Source organism: Pelobates fuscus, chromosome 8 (genome assembly GCF_036172605.1).
Source record: "Pelobates fuscus isolate aPelFus1 chromosome 8, aPelFus1.pri, whole genome shotgun sequence".
Taxonomy (NCBI): Eukaryota; Metazoa; Chordata; class Amphibia; order Anura; family Pelobatidae; genus Pelobates; species Pelobates fuscus.
The window spans coordinates 166,459,193-166,480,072 of NC_086324.1; the positions used below are offsets into that span (position 1 = coordinate 166,459,193).

A 20,880-nucleotide genomic window follows, 5' to 3' on the forward strand; every position below is an offset into this window, starting at 1 on the left:
CCCTCTTGAGGCATCTATTTGGGTATCCTTTTGCTTTAAAGAAACTCCTGAGTTCACCTGCCTTGGCTCTATATTCTGTGATAGAGCTGCAGTTACGTCTCATCCTGAGGTATTGCCCTGTTGGAATGCCTAGTTTGAGAGGCACCGGGTGGAAACTATCCCATCTTAGTAGGTTGTTAGACGCAGATGGCTTACGGTAGAGGGTAGTTTCTATTTTGTTGTTGTCCGTAATGGAGATTGTTAAATCCAAAAAATTTAGTTTATGATCACCAAACTCATATAGGATATATGAAAGGAATGTTTTCATTGGGTCCACAACACCTTAGCAAACATAGCCTTCAACAATATGAGCTGGAATCGGTGTATTCAAGTTTGGGCTGTGATACTTTTGAGGGAAGAGTTGTATGGTGTTGTTGACCCAATAGTAACATTTATTTAATAATAACAATAATTTATAGGGTTTAAGTTTTGTAATCTTGGAGTGTCCCTTTCCAGCTAGAGCACGTAAGCAATGTGCTGTCATCATTTCCTTAATAAAACGGATAATAAAAAAACAGAGGACAAAGTCTAGAGCTGTAATGTTATGCTTGCAAAAGGTATCAATTAAACAAAGTGAAAGTACGATTTAGACATCACTCTATTAGAAAATGGATCGAGGACCAGGAGGATTAATGTTACTGCTTCTATATCTGCAATCAGGTCTGTTATAGCCATGCAATTATATAATTAATATCAAACAGTAGGGGACACTATCCTGCTTTATATGGTTACTATTACTGTATACTGTATATTGTGCATACAGTGTATAATCGAGAGAGAGGATAATGTACAGTTACAGTAACTAATTACAGAGACGGAGTGTGTTATATAGGGCAGGTTACTGTATACTGTGCATACAGTGTATAATCGAGAGAGAGGGTAATGTACAGTTACAGGTAACTAATTACAGAGAGAGTGTGTGTTATATAGGGCAGGTTACTGTATACTGTGCATACAGTGTATAATCGAGAGAGAGGGTAATGTACAGTTACAGTAACTAATTACAGAGAGGGAGTGTGTTATATAGGGCATGTTACTGTATACTATACATACAGTGTATAATAGAGAGAGGGTAATGTACACTTACAGGTAACTAATTACAGAGAGGGAATGTGTTATATAGGGCAGGTTACTGTATACTGTACATACAGTGTATAATAGAGAGAGGGTAATGTACAGTTACAGTAACTAATTACAGAGAGGGAGTGTGTTATATAGGGCAGGTTACTGTATACCGTACATACAGTGTATAATAGAGAGAGAGGGTAATGTACAGTTACAGGTAACTAATTACAGAGAGGGAGTGTGTTATATAGGGCAGGTTACTGTATACTGTGCATACAGTGTATAATAGAGAGAGAGTAATGTACAGTTACAGTAACTAATTACAGAGAGGGAGTGTGTTATATAGGGCAGGTTACTGTATACTGTACATACAGTGTATAATAGAGAGAGGGTAATGTACAGTTACAGTAACTAATTACAGAGAGGGAGTGTGTTATATAGGGCAGGTTACTGTATACTGTACATACAGTGTATAATAGAGAGAGGGTAATGTACAGTTACAGTAACTAATTACAGAGAGGGAGTGTGTTATATAGGGCAGGTTACTGTATACTATACATACAGTGTATAATAGAGAGAGAGGGTAATGTACACTTACAGGTAACTAATTACAGAGAGGGAATGTGTTATATAGGGCAGGTTACTGTATACTGTACATACAGTGTATAATAGAGAGAGAGGGTAATGTACAGTTACAGTAACCAATTACAGAGAGGGAGTGTGTTATATAGGGCAGGTTACTGTATACTGTGCATACAGTGTATAATAGAGAGAGGGTAACGTACAGTTACAGTAACTAATTACAGAGAGGGAGTGTGTAATATAGGGCAGGTTACTGTATACTGTACATACAGTGTATAATAGAGAGAGGGTAATGTACAGTTACAGTAACTAATTACAGAGAGGGAGTGTGTTATATAGGGCAGGTTACTGTATACTGTACATACAGTGTATAATAGAGAGAGGGTAACGTACAGTTACAGTAACTAATTACAGAGAGGGAGTGTGTTATATAGGGCAGGTTACTGTATACTGTGCATACAGTGTATAATAGAGAGAGGGTAATGTACAGTTACAGTAACTAATTACAGAGAGGGAGTGTGTTATATAGGGCAGGTTACTGTATACTGTACATACAGTGTATAATAGAGAGAGGGTAATGTACAGTTACAGTAACTAATTACAGAGAGGGAGTGTGTTATATAGGGCAGGTTACTGTATACTGTACATACAGTGTATAATAGAGAGAGGGTAACGTACAGTTACAGTAACTAATTACAGAGAGGGAGTGTGTTATATAGGGCAGGTTACTGTATACTGTACATACAGTGTATAATAGAGAGAGGGTAATGTACAGTTACAGGTAACTAATTACAGAGAGGGAGTGTGTTATATAGGGCAGGTTACTGTATACTGTACATACAGTGTATAATAGAGAGAGGGTAACGTACAGTTACAGTAACTAATTACAGAGAGGGAGTGTGTTATATAGGGTAGGTTACTGTATACTGTACATACAGTGTATAATAGAGAGAGAGTAATGTACAGTTACAGTAACTAATTACAGAGAGGGAGTGTGTTATATAGGGCAGGTTACTGTATACTGTACATACACTGTGTAATAGAGAGAGGGTAATGTACAGTTACAGTAACTAATTACAGAGAGGGAGTGTGTTATATAGGGCAGGTTACTGTATACTGTACATACAGTGTGTAATAGAGAGAGAGTAATGTACAGTTACAGGTAACTAATTACAGAGAGGGAGTGTGTTATATAGGGCAGGTTACTGTATACTGTACATACAGTGTATAATAGAGAGAGTAATGTACAGTTACAGGTAACTAATTACAGAGAGGGAGTGTGTTATATAGGGCAGGTTACTGCATACTGTTCATACAGTGTATAATAGAGAGAGGGTAATGTACAGTTACAGGTAACTAATTACAGAGAGGGAGTGTGCTATATAGGGCAGGTTACATACAGTGTATAATAGAGAGTGGGAGGGAATGATACACATGGTGGGGCTGGGTGAGGAAGGAATTATATACATGGAGTGGCTGGGGGGAGGAGGGAATGATACAAATGGTGGGGCTGGGGGGAAGAGGGAATGAGACACATAGAGGGGCAGGGGGAAGGAAATGAGACACATGGTGGGTTTGGGGGGTGGTGAATGAAACACATGGAAGGGCTGGGGAAAGGGAATGATACACAAAGAAGGACTGGGAGGGTGGAGGGAATAGGTAGCGGATTGCAGTCTGACAGGAAGTGCACACAAAGAGCACTTCCTGTCAGATGAGTACTGTGGCGGTGAGCAGGTACAGGAGGGGCGGAGGGAATAGGGCACATGGAGGGACTGGGGGGAGGAGGAAATTATACACATGGAGTATCTGGTGGTAGGGAATGAGACATATGGAAGGGCTGGGCTGGAGGGAATGAGACACATGGAAATCTTGGGATAAAAAAAAATGATAGACAAGGCGGGGCTGGAGGGGTTGGAATGAGTCACATGGAGGGGCTTGGGGAGGGAATGAGACACATGGAGGGGCTGGGAAGAATGAGACAGATAGAGGGGTTGGTATGGAGGAAGAGACACCTTAAATGGCGGGATGGGGGAATGAGACAAATAGGGAGGCACTGGGTCCCAGTGTTTTCTAGTTATGCCTCTGCCTGCAGAGACATACTATAGACACCAGAACACTATAGTCACCAGAACAAGTTGTAGTTGTTCTGGTGACAATAGTGTCCCTTTAATTCTTTCACTTCTGCTATCATGCAAACAGTGGGTTTTTTTAATATAAACATCCGAATTTTATTTGGCCATGTCCAGATAGGATAAAATCTGCGTAAAATTCTGACTTACTCAGATCCAGTATTACAAAATTTAGACAGTGTTAAATAGTGTGTAAAATATCCAGATTTTGCTGTCAAATGTCCCCAAACAGACCTGAATTATTTTTCCACAGACAGACGGTACTTGGACTTTAGTAAATACACCCCGGGGTTATTAATTAAAGGAACATTATAGGGCTAATGCGTTCACTTCAAAATGCTGTTCTGGTCAATCAGCATCTCCTCATAGAGATACAGTGAATCAATGCATCTCTATAAGGAAAGTATTGCATCACCATGCAGAGCGTGAAGACGCGCAACGTTCCAGGAAGCACCTCTAGTAGCCATCTGAGGAGTGGCCAGTGAAGTTATCACTAGGCTGTAATGTAAACACTGCATTTTCTCTGAAGACAGTGTTTACAGCAAAAAGCCTGAAGGGAATGATTCTACTCACCAGAACAAATGCCATAAGCGGTGGTTGTTCTTTTTAAAGAATGAATTGTTGCATTTCAAATTTTAGGCCAAGCTAACCACAATTAAAATGATATCTAAGGTAGCGATATTTTCAGTTTGGCTATTTTGTCCTAAGATTTAACATTGACTTTGAATTCTCATTCATTTACACATTAGCAAATAACCCTTTAGTTTTCTCTAGACTAGATACATATTTTATTATCACCCAATTTCCTTGCATTTCAATTGTTGTGGTATAATGCTAGATTTATAAAAATTGCATTTATTTCCCAGTAATCAGCAATGAATACTGTGTAAACAAACTAATTGTCATCATGAATTGTACTTTTTTAAATTCACTGTTTCTCTCTGCAGGTGGCGCTCTGGAGCTGGATGTTCCTCCCACTCATCATGTTAGAAAGGGTTCAGAGACAATAATTCCCTGCACAGTCACTGTGTATAAGACTCCTGTGGATCCCAGCCTCCTTTTAATATTCTGGATTTTTCAGGGAGAGGAAATCCTGAGCTTCGATGATACAGTGACAACAAGTGATGACAGATTTTCCATAAACACAACCAGAGTTATAGATGGGGATGCGTCTCTGTCTATATCCAATGTTACAGTAACTGATAGCGGAGTCTATACATGTGTAATACTGTACAGTCTGGAGATAATGGAGAAGTCAGTCAGCTTGTCTGTTTATGGTAAGAATGTGCATATGCGATCTACAAAACATAGAATAATGCAAACAGGGAAATAATGCACACTGATTTGCTGCTTTAGTGTCGGAGTCTGTACTGAAGCTAAAAGATCTATAGCTTAACTAATTTTGGTGTATAGATCATGCCCCTGCAGTCTCACCACTCAATTCTCTGCAATTTAGGAGTTAAATCACTTTGTTTATGTAGCTCTAGCCACACCTCCCCTGGCTGTCACTTACACAGCCTCCATAAACATTTCTTGGAAGAGAGATCTAATGTTTAAAATTCCTTTCTTGCACAGTGTGCTTAATTTAGAATGTATTATCTCTTGCTCTGTTAATAGCCTGCAGGAGCCTCCTTTGTGATTACAGGTAAATTAGTCACAGCCAGGGGAGGTGTGACTAGGGTTGCATAAACATAAACAAAAGTGATTTAACTCCTAAATGGCTGATGATTGAGCAGTGAGACTGTAGAGGCATAATTCGTAAAAGCTGTTACGCCATCATAGAACGATGTAACGGTGTGAAGCCCCTGTGTCTCTGAGTACTTACCTACCCCGTCGATTCACTTAGGTGGGAATGCCTGACACCTGCAGCAAATCCAGCCCTTCCGGGCCATGTGATAGCTTGTCATCGCAATCACATGGTTGCAATAACAATCTGTTGAACTGCCTACAGGGACATTGCTTGGGTTGTCAGGCAGTTTCCCAAATACAGGGGACCCCCAGCCCCTCTCACAACTACAGGTCCTGCCTTAGCTTTTTGGTCGGGGCAATATTGCCATAATGGTTAGATAACATATAAATAGAAACAACATCTGTATAGTAGTGATGACATAGTTTAAAACACCAGTCGGTTGTGGTGTGCCGCTACCGACAATGCAGTAGGCAACAAAGGCAAACGATGCCAGGAAGAATAAGCTCCCAGGCAAGAAAATGCCTATTGTGCTGGATGCCCAAGACAGGGATATATGCATGGCGGCAATCGTATCCAACTGAAACTAAACATGCAAACATATGTACAGTTAAACCACCGGTGAGCCACCTCTAATGCATAACATAACATAATGCTACAGGGTGAAGAAATAAGCATATAACCCAACTGCAATACTAAACAAATCCCGCAGGGGGATCATTACATCACCAGCATTAACATGCAACAACCACATTTAGTGTAAACTAACTTCCATTCATCTATTTGACAACCAAATCGTGCAAGGCCATCGGGGAGATTCGCACGAACACTTAGAACCACTGAGCGTTCCTAACTACTGAACCCTTCTGTTCTCAATTTGGCATTAAATTGAATTTTTCTTCTGCCTATCATCCCCAGTCCAACGGAGCTGCCGAACGCACCAACCAAAAGGTTGAACAATTTTTGCGTTGTTTTGTTTCTGAACACCAGGACGATTGGGTCGGTCTGATTCCTTGGGCGGAGTTTGCGCACAACAATCTCGTTTGCGATTCTACTCGTTCTAGCCCCGTTTTCATGAATTATGGCTTTCATCCTTCCGTTCTTCCGTCGGTTTCCCCTTCCCAAGGGATACCGTCGGTTGATGTTCATGTTGCCAATTTGAGGAAGTTGTGGGATCAGACTCGACAAATTCTTCTTCATAATTCCACGGTGTCCAAACGACACGCTGACAAACGCAGACGGGTGGCTCCGGTTTTTTCCCCGGGTGATAGGGTATGGCTGAGTACCAGAAACATCCACTTGAAGGTTCCTTCCATGAAATTTGCTTCTCGTTACATAGGTCCTTACAGGGTTCTGTCTCGTATAAACCCGGTTGCGTATCGTCTGGCTCTTCCGCCTGCCCTGCGCATCCCGTACTCCTTTCATGTTTCCTTATTGAAACCTTTGGTTTGTAACAGGTTTTCCTCCGCTGTGTCCTCCCCTCGTTCTGTCCAGGTTGAGGGTCAGGAGGAGTATGAAGTCAAGTCCATTCTCGATTCTCGGGTTTCTCGGGGGAGGGTGCAATATCTTGTTGACTGGAAAGGTTATGGTCCTGAGGAAAGGTCTTGGGTGGTCCGGGAAGATGTGCATGCCCCTCGTCTCCTCAGGGCATCTCATGCTCGTTTTCCGTCTCGCCCCGGTTCCTTCCGCCCGGTGGGCGTTTCTGAGAGGGGGGGGGTACTGTCAGGGTACCTGAAGTCTCTACCTCGGAGGAGGTTAGACTTTCAAACGGCCGTCCTCTCAGGGGGGTTGATTCACCCAATCCTCACAGCTCTCATAGCCGTTTACACGCCGGCCGCGATAGCCCGCTTCCTTTTATGACGCAGCGCTCAGGAGCCGACGTCATGACGGCAATCACGTCCCGACCTGTCAATCTAGTTCTGAACAACGAATCAGGGCTCGGCAGGGGCGGAGTCATCAATTAACGAGTCAAGGTATAAAATAGGGATGTGTGTAATGTATCTTTCCTGGTAAAATATTTTATAAATAAATAAATAAATAATGGTTCATTGCCCTGTCGTGGTTCTAGCTTGTCTGGTCACTCAGTGCTCTTATTACTGTTTGTCTTTTTGGTTCTGACTCGGCTTGTATTTTCGTTCCTGCTTGACTCTCGTGTCCTTTGACCTCGGCTCGTCTCTCGCTTACCTGTTCTCTCGTTCCCTCGACCTCGGCTTGTCTCTGACCATTCTTTGCTTTCTCCTTACGTTAGTCCGGCCATTCTAAGGTCCGGTATACGTACCTAGCTCCTGTTTGTATTCTGCGTGTTGGATCCCTGTCCCGATCCTGACAAAGAGATCCTGTCTCTGCCTCCGTGGCAGGCAAGCAGGCAGAGGCAGCGGCCATTTTAAACATGATTTAGCCTGGATTTAGGGCGACCTGGGTGACAATTGCCTCCCAGCCCGCCCCTGGACCTTATGTGATATCCCAACAAGAACATTTTTCTTGAACAAGTTTGTGATTGCTCTTCCGGGAAGTATATACCATCATCTTTTATTGGACTTTCTATATTGGACTTATGTTTAATATTTAATATTTTATTTTCTATTTATCTTATTTTCTATTTATTTGTTTTTAAGGCATCTTATGCTGGTAATAATATCCTCTCCAGTGTCTTTTTAGAGTGGTGCTAATCCTCTACACTTTTTTACATTTTGTACTTGCCTCACTATTATAGGGATAGAGAGATTCCCTTCCTTTTGGAGGAAAGCTGCCTTAATTTCACTTTTCCCAGTTTGTTCTACCAGCGCTGACCCTTTACTACTGTTTAAATTTTATCCATTACCTAACCAATCGAGAATGTCTACCCTAAGTACAGAATTAATCTAAGCAACTCTTTAAACAACAGGTACACAGGAATGACAAAAGGCAAAAGAAGATACAGCGCAGACTCCAAAGGTGGCAGCAAACTCTGTTAGTTGGATACCCTAACAACCCGAAGGCATAAAACAGATAAAAAAAGAAAAGGAAACAGATTGCGCCAAACAACTATACACTAACGATACTTTTAGATAGTACAGTTATGATAGTGATAATAATTATATAGTCACAAAAAATTGTCCTTTTAAAATGGTAAAATGTTTTTGATAAGGGTAGTGGTTGGGGTAGGTAGTCCAATGCATTCAAATGGGTAAATTCCAGGATATATACAGATATATTCCTGAAATGACAGAATGACAGAGGGAACAACAATAGTGTAATATTGTTTGTGATCAATTCAGAGGTAAGAAATTCATATAAAATAAACTCACAAATAAGGAGCCATCTGTTGGCTCGATTGTATTTGCTTCTGACAATATAATCCTTGTCACAGGATTTTTATACGCACGTTGGTACGTCTTGTGGTATTTTCAAAACATGTGCATCTCATATGAAATACATAAGAAAATAGGGTCCAATAGTATAACTCAGTAAAGACAATCTCAGTGTATATATAAAAGAGGGAATAAAATACACTCACAAACAAGGAGCTTCTAATTCAGCTCTTGGTGAAAGCTTAAAGCGGTATAATCCCCACTCACGAATATAGTTAGAAAGGAATGTTCCTCTGTGTTTTCCAATGGATATATAAAAAATAGAAATAAGGAGAATAGTGCTCTCTGTTTGAAATGGAAAACACACGCAATAAGTAGGAATAAAATGTACTGTACTCACATTTGAGGGAGCATGTATATGCTCATTGGTAACAGCGTGACAGCAGATCATTTTGATTATATAATTATTATCACTATCACACAGGAATGACAACCTGTCAAGAGCTGAGAGGCAAGCAATTAATGCTTATCACAGGATCCAAGGATTCAACAACAGTTATAAGAGGGGCGGACAAGGAAGGAGGAATAGTTATCCAGGATTAGGAAGACTACAAAGAAGTGCTCTGCATTTCTAGCACTATAACTCCCACTGCCTCCCACCTCTCTTGCTCCACCCCTCCCTGGGTGAATAAAGGGTTAAAAACGCTTACTTGTTCCCAGCACCGATGTCGGGTCTGTCAGGATCGGGACAGGGATCCAACACGCAGAGTACAAAGAGTAGCAGATACGTATACCGGACCTTAGAATGGCCGGACTTAACGTAATACTACGTATAGAATGGTCAGGGACAAGCCGAGGTCGAGGGAACGAGAAGACAGGTAAGCGAGAGACAAGCCGGGTCAAGGATAACAGAGAAGACAGGTAAGTAATAACAAAGCCGGGTCAGAACCAAAAGACAAGAGAATACAAGAGCACTGTGTGACTAGGCTGGCTAGAACCACGACAGGGCAATGAGCAAATGCTGAGAGCTCCCTTAAATACCCTGGTTCTAGAGACTAATCACGCCTCCGCCGAGACCTGATTCGTGTCCGGGATTTGACTGACAGGTCGGGCTAGAATAGCGTCATGACGTCGATTATTGAGCGTCACGTTACAAAAAGGCATAGTTCTCTCGCGGCCGGCGTTTACATGCGCGAGGGGACCGCGAGGAACGGGAGAATCATGCCGTCTGGATGGAAAAACGTCTAAGTCTCTACCCATCTCAGGGGTAGAGACTACAGGTACCCTGACAGTACCCCCCCTCTCAGAAACGCCCACCGGGCGGAAGGAACCGGGACGAGATGGAAAGCGGGAATGAAAAGCCCTGCGAAGACGAGGAGCATGGACATCCTCCTGTGGTACCCAGGTCCTCTCTTCTGGACCATATCCCTTCCAGTCAACCAGGTATTGGATTTTCCCCCGGGAGATTCGAGAATCGATGATGGAGTTGATTTCGTACTCCTCCTGACCCTCAACCTGAACAGAGTGAGGAGAGGAGACCCTGGAGGAGAGTCTGTTACAGATCAGGGGTTTTAGCAAGGAAACATGAAAGGAATTAGGAATACGTAAGGCAGAGGGGAGCGCTAGGCGATACGCAACAGGATTAATTCGATTCAGGATCCTATAGGGTCCAATGTAGCGAGGAGCGAATTTCATAGACGGTACTTTCAAACGAATGTTTCTAGTACTCAACCATACCCTATCACCAGGGACAAAACTAGGAGCCGGCCTTCTGCGTTTGTCAGCGTGTTTTTTATACAGTATAGAATTATGTAGGAGAATTTGTCGAGTCTGATCCCACAACTTCTTCAGATTGGCAACATGAGTATCAACCGACGGTACCCCCTGGGAAGAAGGAACCGAGGGAAGAATGGAAGGATGAAAACCATAATTCATGAAAAAGGGGCTAGAGCGAGTTGAATCGCAAACAAGATTATTGTGTGCGAACTCTGCCCAAGGAATCAGACCGACCCAATCGTCCTGGTGTTCAGAAACAAAACAACGCAGATATTGTTCAATCTTTTGATTGGTACGTTCAGCGGCTCCGTTAGACTGAGGGTGATAAGCAGAAGAAAAATTCAATTTAATGCCTAGTTGAGAACAGAATGATCTCCAGAAACGTGAAACAAACTGGGAACCTCTATCAGAAGTAATCTCGGAAGGTATCCCATGTAAGCGAAAGATCTCTTTAGCAAAAATCTCCGCTAATTCAGGTGAAGTCGGAAGTTTAGGTAAAGGCACGAAATGAGCCATCTTGGTAAACCTATCCACCACTGTGAGAATAACAGTGTGCTTTTTCGAAACAGGCAAATCCACAATAAAATCCATCGCCAAACAGGACCAAGGTTTTTCTGGAACTTCCAGGGGATGTAAGAGACCACAAGGAAGCGAATGAGGTAGTTTAGTCTTAGTACAGACCTCACAGGCTCTGATAAAATCCTTAATATCCCTCCGTAAAGAAGGCCACCAGAAATCCTTAGAGATCAAGGAATATGTTTTGCGAACGCCCGGATGACCAGCCACCTTACTCTCGTGAAGACACTGTAAGAGCTCCAGTTGGAGTTCAGGAGGAACGAAGTGTCTAGACGCAGGAGTCAGTCTAGGTGCCAGATGCTGCAAGCTCCTGATCTGATCAAGAAGCGGAGAATGGATTTTGAGAGTTGTGTTAGCGATGATATTACACTTAGGTACTATAGAGGATAAAACCGGCTCAGATATGGCAGAAGGTTCATGTTGGCGAGACAAGGCATCAGCTTTAGAATTCTTAGAACCAGGCCTATATGTGAGTATGTAATTGAAGTGAGTGAGGAATATAGACCAACGGGCCTGTCTCGATGATAATCGTTTAGCCTCCCCAATATAGGATAAGTTTTTATGATCCGTCAAAATGGTAACAGGATGCAAAGTCCCCTCCAATAGATGTCTCCACTCCTTTAAAGCCATGATAACCGCTAGGAGTTCCCTGTCACCAATGTCATATCTGCTCTCAGTACCCGATAATTTTTTGGAAAAATACCCACATGGATGTAATGGTTTATCCACACCCAACCTTTGGGACAGGATGGCACCTATACCCGTCTCAGAAGCGTCAACTTCGAGTAGGAAAGGCAGAGTAGTATCAGGGTGAACTAAAATTGGTGCGGAAGCAAACAGCTCCTTGAGAGTCTTAAAAGCCAGAAGTGCTTCAGTAGACCAATTCTTAGTGTCAGCCCCTTGTCTGGTCATATTGGTGATAGGAGCAATAATAGAGGAGTAACCCTTAATGAAACGTCTGTAATAATTAGAGAAACCAATAAATCTCTGAATGGCCTTGAGACCCTTAGGTAAAGGCCAATCTAAAATGGATTGGAGTTTCTCCGGATCCATTTCAAACCCCTCTCCAGAAATCACGTAACCAAGAAAGGCAGTCTGGGATTGGTCAAAGCTACATTTCTCTAATTTGCAGTACAAGCCATGTTGAAGAAGTTTGTGCAAAACCCTTCTGACCTGTCCGTGGTGAGTCTCAACATCCCTGGAATGTATAAGTATATCATCGAGGTCAGGGCCGGATTAAGAGCCCAGTGGGCCTGGTGCTGTTAATTATGATGGGCCTAATTACAAAATATTATTGACCAAACACACTAAAAAAGTCCTACCTCCTAAGCGTCATGTATCTGATGGAGATGATGCTTTAGGGAAACTCATAGGATGCAACTATGAGAAAACACATACCCTTTGCTAATCTCATGCTTTCATCTTTCAAGTAAACCCATACCCCCTAACAGCAGTGTCCAGTAAAGCAGGAAGTCTATGGATGCGGTAAAAAGGTGGGCTACTGACACAAATCACATACCCAGAACGGCCGAAAGGGCGAACATACACAAAAAGGGGGAATGTCTGTGTCCCTATGTCTCCCAGTCCCTTAGTGTTTGTGTCCTCATGTCTCCCAGTGTCCCCATGTCACAATGTTGCGGTGTCCAATAAACCTGCTTAAAGCTATCACAGTGAGTGCCTGAGATTTTTTTCTTTTATACTAGGGGACACTGAGACACTACGGGCACAGAGACACTATGGGCACTGAGAGACATGGGGCACTGAGACACTGATACATAGGGGACACTGATACATAGGGGACATTGGAGACTTGATAAAGACCTGGGTACAGGTCGAAACGTTGCGTTGTCCAATAAACCTGCCTAAATCTATCACAGTGAGTGCCTGCGATTTTTTCTTTTATACTAGGGGACACTGAGACACTAGGAGACATGGGGACACAGAGACATTGGGAGACTAGGGGACTTTGGGAGTCTAGGGAACACTGGCACACTACAGACACTGAGAGACACCAGGGACACATGGCGATACTGAGATACTAGGGACACTGGCTGGGAGACATGGGGACACTGCCATGTCTCCTATGTCTCAAAGTCGCCCAGTGTCCCCATGTCTCCCTGTGTCTCCATGCCTCTCAGTGTCCCCATGTCGCCCAGTGTCCCCTAGTGTTTGTATCCCCATGTCTCCCAGTGTCCCTTAGAGTCTGTGTCCTCATGTCTCCCAGTGTCCTGATGTCACTAGGACACTAGGGGACACTTAGAGACATGGGGACACTGGGAGACATGGGGACACTGAGACACTAGGGACAGAGGCTGGGAGACATGGGGACACAGACTAGGGGCCACTGTGTCCCTAGTGTCTCAGGGTCATGGGCGTCCGAATGGGGGGGGGGGGTAAAGGGGGATACTTGCCCCCCCCGGATTTTTCAGCTTGTGCTGCTATTTTTCGTTTTAGTGTGAGAATACAGTGCAATACCAGCACTGGCCAGTAGGTGGCGCTGTGAATGGAGAAAAGCAGGAAGCTACAGCTTATCCCTGCCTCTCTCTCATGACTGAAACCGCAGGGGAGCAGCACAGAGGTAGCCTACAGAGCAGGTAAGTGAGGCATGGGGGTGGGGGAGACCGCATAGAGGAAGGTAAAGTAGAAGGAGCAGAAAGGTTCTGCAAGGGGCAGGAGGGATCAGCAAGGAATAGAAAGGGGCAGCAAGAAGCAGGAAGGGGTCGAAAGGTTTTCAAGGAGCAGGAGGGTAAAGTAGAAGGAGCAACAAGGAGCAGGAGGGGTCAGCAAGGAGTAGAAAGGGTCTGCAAGAGGCAGGAGGGGTCAGCAAGGAATAGGAAGGGGCAGCAGGAAGGGGTAGGGACGGTCTGCAAGGAGTAGGAAGGGTCTGCAAGGAGCAAGAGGGGTCAGCAAGGAGTAGGAAGAGGCAGCAAGGAGCAGGAAGAGGCAGCAAGGAGCAGGAAGAGGCAGCAAGGAGCAGGAAGAGGCAGCAAGGAGCAGGAAGGGGCAGCAAGGAGTAGGAAGGGGCAGCAAGGAGTAGGAAGAGGCAGCAAGGAGTAGGAAGAGGGAGCAGGAAGGGTCTGCAAGGAGCAGGAAGGGTCTGCAAGGAGCAGGAAGGGGCAGCATGGAGTAGGAAGAGGCAGCAAGGAGCAGGAGGGGTCAGCAAGGAGCAGGAGGGGTCAGCAAGGAGCAGGAGGGGTCAGCAAGGTGCAGGAGGGGTCAGCAAGGAGTAGTAAGGGTCTGCTAGGAGTAGGAAGGGGCAGCAAGGAGAAAGAAGGGGCAGAAATGAGTAGGAAGGGTCTGCAAAAAGCAGGAAGGGTCTGCAAGGAGCAGGACGGGTCTGCAAGGAGCAGGAAGGGGCAGCAAGGAGCAGGAAGGGGCAGGAAGAATCAGAAGGAACAGAAAGGATCAGCAAGGGGCTGCATGAAGCTGGAAGGGGCAGAAAGAAGCAGGAAGAGACATGAAGGAGCAGAAAGGGATCAGAAAGAGAAAGGAGCAGAAGGGCGCAAAATAAGCAGAAAGTAGCAGAAAGGTAAAGGAGCAGAAGGAGCCTCAGAAGACAAAGAAGACTGTGTCAAATGAAGGAGAAGAAAATGAGATTGTAGCACTTCATTCTGGACACCACATCATAAGGCGTTGGTACCTGGGCCTGGCAGGGAAACGTTGGACCTTCTCATCTCCCCAAGTAAAAACAAACAATATCAGTGTTAATGTGTTCACTTTTATTTACTGAGTGTCAGGAAACACAGAGGGCCGCTGGGTAGGGGTACCGCTGATTGGCTAGATGGGTCAGCTAGCACTCTAAGCCAATCAGTAGCTCCCCATTCCTAAAAACGTAAAACATTTTTATGAATCGGGAACTAGCGATTGGCTTAGAGTGTCAGCTGACCACTCTAGCCAATCAGCGGCACCCATGCCCAACGTCAATCTGCACTTCCTGACACTCTGTTTCAGAAGTCAAATACCACTGAGCGACCTGGAGATCTGGAGGAGGAGCTGAAGGAAGCTGAAGGAAGCCTTTTGGGGGTAAACGGTTTCCCCTTCCCCTTCAAAGAAAGAGCACCCAGGGGCCTCCTTGCATCACAGCATTTTCATTTAGATAAAGTTGTTATGGTGACCAGAATGTTCCTGTAATTTGATGAAAGGAACACTATAGTGTCAGGAATACAAACATATATTCCTGACACCATAGTTGTGAAAACGCTATTCATCCTTGCTTTATGTGAAAATGACTATGCTCCTCCCCTTCATGACACTGTCAAAAAGGGGCCAAGCATGGATGTCATTACAATTATACCCCCCCTTCCCCCCCGGAAAAATTCCTGCGGACGTCCATGCTCAGGGTCCCCATGTTCCCCAGTGTCCCAATGTCTCAGCGTCCCCATGTCTCGGAGCTGCTGTCTGGACTCTCTGTGCAGAGCTGCTCCCCGCGGATCAGTGAGTAGAGAGAGGCAGGGAGAGAGATGCCGTAACTTCTTATCACTGCCTCTCTCCACACAAACAGCGACCCCTACTGGCCGGCGCTGGTATTGCAGAATAATCTCTGTTTATACTGAGACAGACATTTGTATTGCCGGTATTACTGCAATACCGGCACCGGCTAGGCAGCCTCAAATACCTGAGAAATACTTATGAGAAATACCTGGCAACCCTAAGAAATACATGAGAAATACCTGGCAACCCTAAGAGTAGTGTGTAAAAAAATAAATAAAAAAAATGTAAAAAATGTTTTTTTTAAACCAATGGGCCTATTCCATGGGCCTGGGCCTGGAGCTGCAGCTCCATCAGCCCCTATGTTAATCCGGCCCTGATCGAGGTATACAATAACACAGTCATGTTGAAACTCCCTAAGAACTTCATTAATTAGATCCTGAAATACCGCCGGGGCATTACAGAGACCAAAAGGCATCACAGTATACTCATAGTGCCCATAACGAGTATTGAACGCAGTCTTCCACTCGTGTCCCTGCTGAATTCTCACCAAGTTATAAGCACCTCTGAGGTCTAACTTAGTGAAAATCTTGGAACCCTTTAATCGATCAAAAAGCTCGGTGATCAAGGGGATCGGATAGGCATTTCTAATGGTTATCTTGTTCAAACCTCGGTAGTCAATGCAAGGTCTTAAAGAACCATCCTTCTTTTTAACAAAAAAAATCCAGCCCCAGCAGGGGAGGAGGATCTCCTAATGAACCCTTTGTCTAGGTTTTCACGAATATACTCCTCTAAGACTAAGTTCTCATTCGTAGACAAAGGGTATACATGGCCCTTGGGAGGCATAGTACCAGGAAGTAAATTAATTTTGCAATCAAAAGGCCTGTGTGGTGGTAAGGTATCAGCCTTTCCTTTGTCAAATGCCGCCTTTAAATCTAGATACAAGGACGGTATCTGTACTTTAGTAGAGTCGGTAGAGTTATTAAGTGTGTTAATAATACAAAGGGGTGACACTCTCTTTAAACATCTCTCTTGACAACCCTGACCCCACGAGACTATTTCCCCTGATTTCCAATCTATAATGGGGTTATGTCTCTTCAGCCAGGAGTATCCCAGGACTATGGGAACAGAAGGAGATGAAATGAGTAGTAGAGATATCTCCTCCTTGTGTAGAATACCAGTAGTTAAGTTAAGAGGTGTGGTCTCCCGGAAAATCACAGGCTCAACTAAAGGTCTACCATCTATGGCCTCAACAGCCAAAGGTGTCTTCCTTAACTGGGATGGGATAGCGTGTTTGGTGAGAAAAACTTGGTCGATAAAGCTCTCAGCAGCTCCGGAGTCTATCAATGCCACAGTCTCTAAAGTTCCCTTCTCCCAAGTTAAAGAGACGGGTAATAGAAGCCTGTGTTCTTTGTAGTTATGAGTAGAGGACAAAATAGAAACACCCAAGGCCTGTCCTCTAGAGAAACTTAGGTGCGAGCGTTTCCCGGGCGATTGGGACAATTCAAACGTAAGTGACCTCTGACTCCACAATACATACACAGTCCCTCCCTTCTCCTGTACTGTCTCTCCTCTTCTGAGAGGCGAGTAAGTCCTATCTGCATAGGCTCTGGAAACTGTGGAATTTTGGTTTCAGGACTTTGAAATGAAGGAGCTAGTCTAAAGGAAGGTCTACCGGTTCTATCTCGAGTGTTCTGCCTCTCTCTTAGACGTTCGTCAATGCGAGAGATAAAGGAAATTAAGTCCTCCAAATTCTCGGGAAGCTCTCTCGTCGCTACCTCGTCAAGTATTACATCGGATAATCCGTTTAAAAATACGTCTATATAAGCCTGTTCATTCCACTTAACCTCTGCCGCCAAAGACCTGAACTCTAGTGCGTAATCCACAAGTGTTCGGTTCTCTTGTCTAAGGCGCAACAGTAATCTAGCTGCATTGACCTTTCTGCCAGGAGGGTCAAAAGTTCTTCTAAAAGCAGCTACAAAGGCATTATAGTTATAGACTAATGGATTATCATTCTCCCACAACGGATTAGCCCATCTCAGAGCCTTCTCAATGAGTAAGGTGATAATAAATCCCACCTTTGCCCTTTCAGTAGGGTAGGAACGGGGTTGTAGCTCGAAATGGATACTGATCTGGTTCAAAAAGCCACGACACCTTTCAGGAGAACCAGCATAACGTACAGGTGGGGTAACTCGGGAAGAAGCACCTACAGTGGCTACCTCTAGCCCTGAACTCACAGGAGGAATAGAAGTATTACGCATCTCCTCAGGTGGATTATTAGGACGTGATAGTGCTAGTGCCATCTGATCCATTCTATGATCCATGGCGTCAAACCTAGGATCAGGAGAACCAAGCTGACAGTTTGTACCTGCAGGATCCATTGGCCCTGTCGTAATGTCAGGATCGGGACAGGGATCCAACACGCAGAGTACAAAGAGTAGCAGATACGTATACCGGACCTTAGAATGGCCGGACTTAACGTAATACTACGTATAGAATGGTCAGGGACAAGCCGAGGTCGAGGGAACGAGAAGACAGGTAAGCGAGAGACAAGCCGGGTCAAGGATAACAGAGAAGACAGGTAAGTAATAACAAAGCCGGGTCAGAACCAAAAGACAAGAGAATACAAGAGCACTGTGTGACTAGGCTGGCTAGAACCACAACAGGGCAATGAGCAAATGCTGAGAGCTCCCTTAAATACCCTGGTTCTAGAGACTAATCACGCCTCCGCCGAGACCTGATTCGTGTCCGGGATTTGACTGACAGGTCGGGCTAGAATAGCGTCATGACGTCGATTATTGAGCGTCACGTTACAAAAAGGCATAGTTCTCTCGCGGCCGGCGTTTACATGCGCGAGGGGACCGCGAGGAACGGGAGAATCATGCCGTCTGGATGGAAAAACGTCTAAGTCTCTACCCATCTCAGGGGTAGAGACTACAGGTACCCTGACAGGGTCGCAGCTCCTCCTCCTCTGATGTCCTGCGACAAGTGGGTGCTAATGCGCATGAACAGCAAATAGGAAACACTAAATCAATTCTTTCCTATGGGAAAAATCTGATGCTGGAATTACTTATATTCGGTCACCATGGAATCGTCAATTATTTGTCTGATTCCTGTGTTTTATATTGGTTGGCATGCGGATATGGATTTTCAAACACATTCGAACTAGTGCCAATGTGGTCCATTCGGACAAAATAGGTTGCTTTTTCCTGATAATATAATTTTGACAACTGGGAATTGGCATTGCATAATTGCCTAATATTGTGCAGCTATTAGGCTAAGCGATATTGTAGCCATTTTTAGTTTTATTACAGCACACAGCTTTTTCCCACCCTTTTGATTTGTTAGAATGATTTTCCAGAATCATTTCTCTGCACAGAATTTGTTTGAACCAAAATGAAATGAACAAAATTCGGACCACCATAACTAATATTTTTTATGATCAAACCACATTTTTTTTGCCATGCAGAAGCCTTTGTGTCTGCTTAATTTTTTTTTAGATTCTGTGCTTTTTGTGTCAACAAGCCTTATTGAAAAATACACATAATACGCTAGTGGAAAAACATACTAGACAGGGTCCTGGCGCAATACATTTTTTTGGGACCTCCTCTAACGCAAGGGTGGCAAAAAGGAAGATCCTCAACTGTGTTGCCACTCTCCATAGTTGTGTTTGTGAATGTAAATATGAGCATGTTTTTATATGGAGTATATGTCTGTGTGAATTAATATGTAGTATTGCCATTTGAATGCAGGTGTGCATGTGTGTGTAGTGTTGGTGTTTGAATGCAGGTGTGTAAACTGACACACACACAAACTGACACAGATACACATTGACACACACAGATACATGCATACTGACACAGCTACACATATACATTTACAAATAAACACAATGACGCAAACACTGACAAAACCAGATACACACACACACACACACACAAGTCATTATTTCCATATGTGGCAGAAATGCCTCTGCCACGTGTTCTTGGAGGGGCCTGCTTGCCAGCCTCCTGCCAAAAGACTATGGGCACTTTAAAATCTATGTGAACAGAATTGGTTCAACCAACCAAACTAGACCGACCGCAAGCCCTGATTCTCTGGAACTGTTTTGGGCATGGGACCATGTGTGCGGTCAGTGAAATTATGACTTCTAGGAAATTCCTGAACCCCTGAACCGATCTGCGTGATTTTTGGATATGTTGGAATGGGGACTTGCATATAAGGCCAACTGTGGCTGCCATAAAACATATCATCTTCACCCTCAACACAGAGCCTCATCTCGTGATTGTAGGGCACAGCTATACAAGCTATACCAGCTATAATCCCTGCTCCTGGCATTGTTCTTTGGATTGCTATAATCACTAGCTCTTGTAAGAGCTACACAGCTATACTTGCTATACACTCTTGGAGGAGAGGTCTTCTCACTGGGGGCTTGATCCAGGATGAGAAGGGACGGCGAGACCCCAGCCAAGCTGCAGCGGTCAAGGGGCTACGGTGCTTATGGTGTCCGGTGCGGTGCTTATTGTACTTGGCAACAGCTAGGAAGCAGCAATTGGCGGAGACACCCAGTCGGGGTGCCAGGCGTGCCATCCTGTTTCTCTTCCTTTTGGGTGCAGGAAGGTGATTTCAGTGGGACTAGTGGCTGAGACTGATTGGAGTCTGGGGCTGATGAGAGTCTAATTCTTCCTCTCTCACCTCCTCTATCCCCCTCATTTCTGCATCCTCCCAGTCCTCCCCATGATGCTTTCTCTGTTAGCTTGGAGGAACTGACCTTTCCTCACTGCCTCCATTGATCTGAGATGCCCATCGGGTGTCATTAAGTGTAAGGGACACCCATAGGGCCCTCCCATAGGGCCCTCCCAGCTTGCATACCTACACCCAAGTATCGTAGATGAGGGGTTAAAAATTTAAGTATATGGCTATCATGCTATGCACTGCTCTCTGCCCCGTTTCCTAAGCTGTCAGATAAAAACACATTTTTGAAAATTTAAAGCAGGGGTAGAAGGCACCCTTTTCCCTTCACACATTGAGTAGGTGAGGGTTTCAATTGAACGGAACAGGAGGGCAGCAACATTGCCCTCCTGCTCTGTACCCCAGTTCCTGGGCCATGGGACAAGGGCATAATACGATTACCAGTTGGACCTAATCAATGTTTCCCTTCATGAACCTCATCATTAGGTTAGTGATGGTTGGCTTCCTGCTCTGATCTAGAGGACATGTAATTGTGTTTTTTAAGGGCGATAATAAGTCATATTATCTGTAACAGTGGAAGGAATTTAACATTACAGAAACCAGTCAATCAATGTTC

At 44.4% G+C, this 20,880-nt stretch overlaps 1 protein-coding gene across 1 annotated transcript in view; it reads left to right on the plus strand.

Moving 5' to 3' along the window:
• Nucleotides 1-647: 647 nt before the first annotated feature.
• The window catches only part of LOC134571346 (hemicentin-1-like), a 46,526-nt gene continuing 26,293 nt past the window's right edge, over nt 648-20,880 (plus strand). Inside the window, exons 1-2 of the mRNA XM_063429548.1 lie at nt 648-699; nt 4,763-5,092. Of these exons, the coding sequence (XP_063285618.1) occupies nt 648-699; nt 4,763-5,092 (382 nt within the window). The remainder of the gene's footprint in view (nt 700-4,762; nt 5,093-20,880) is intronic.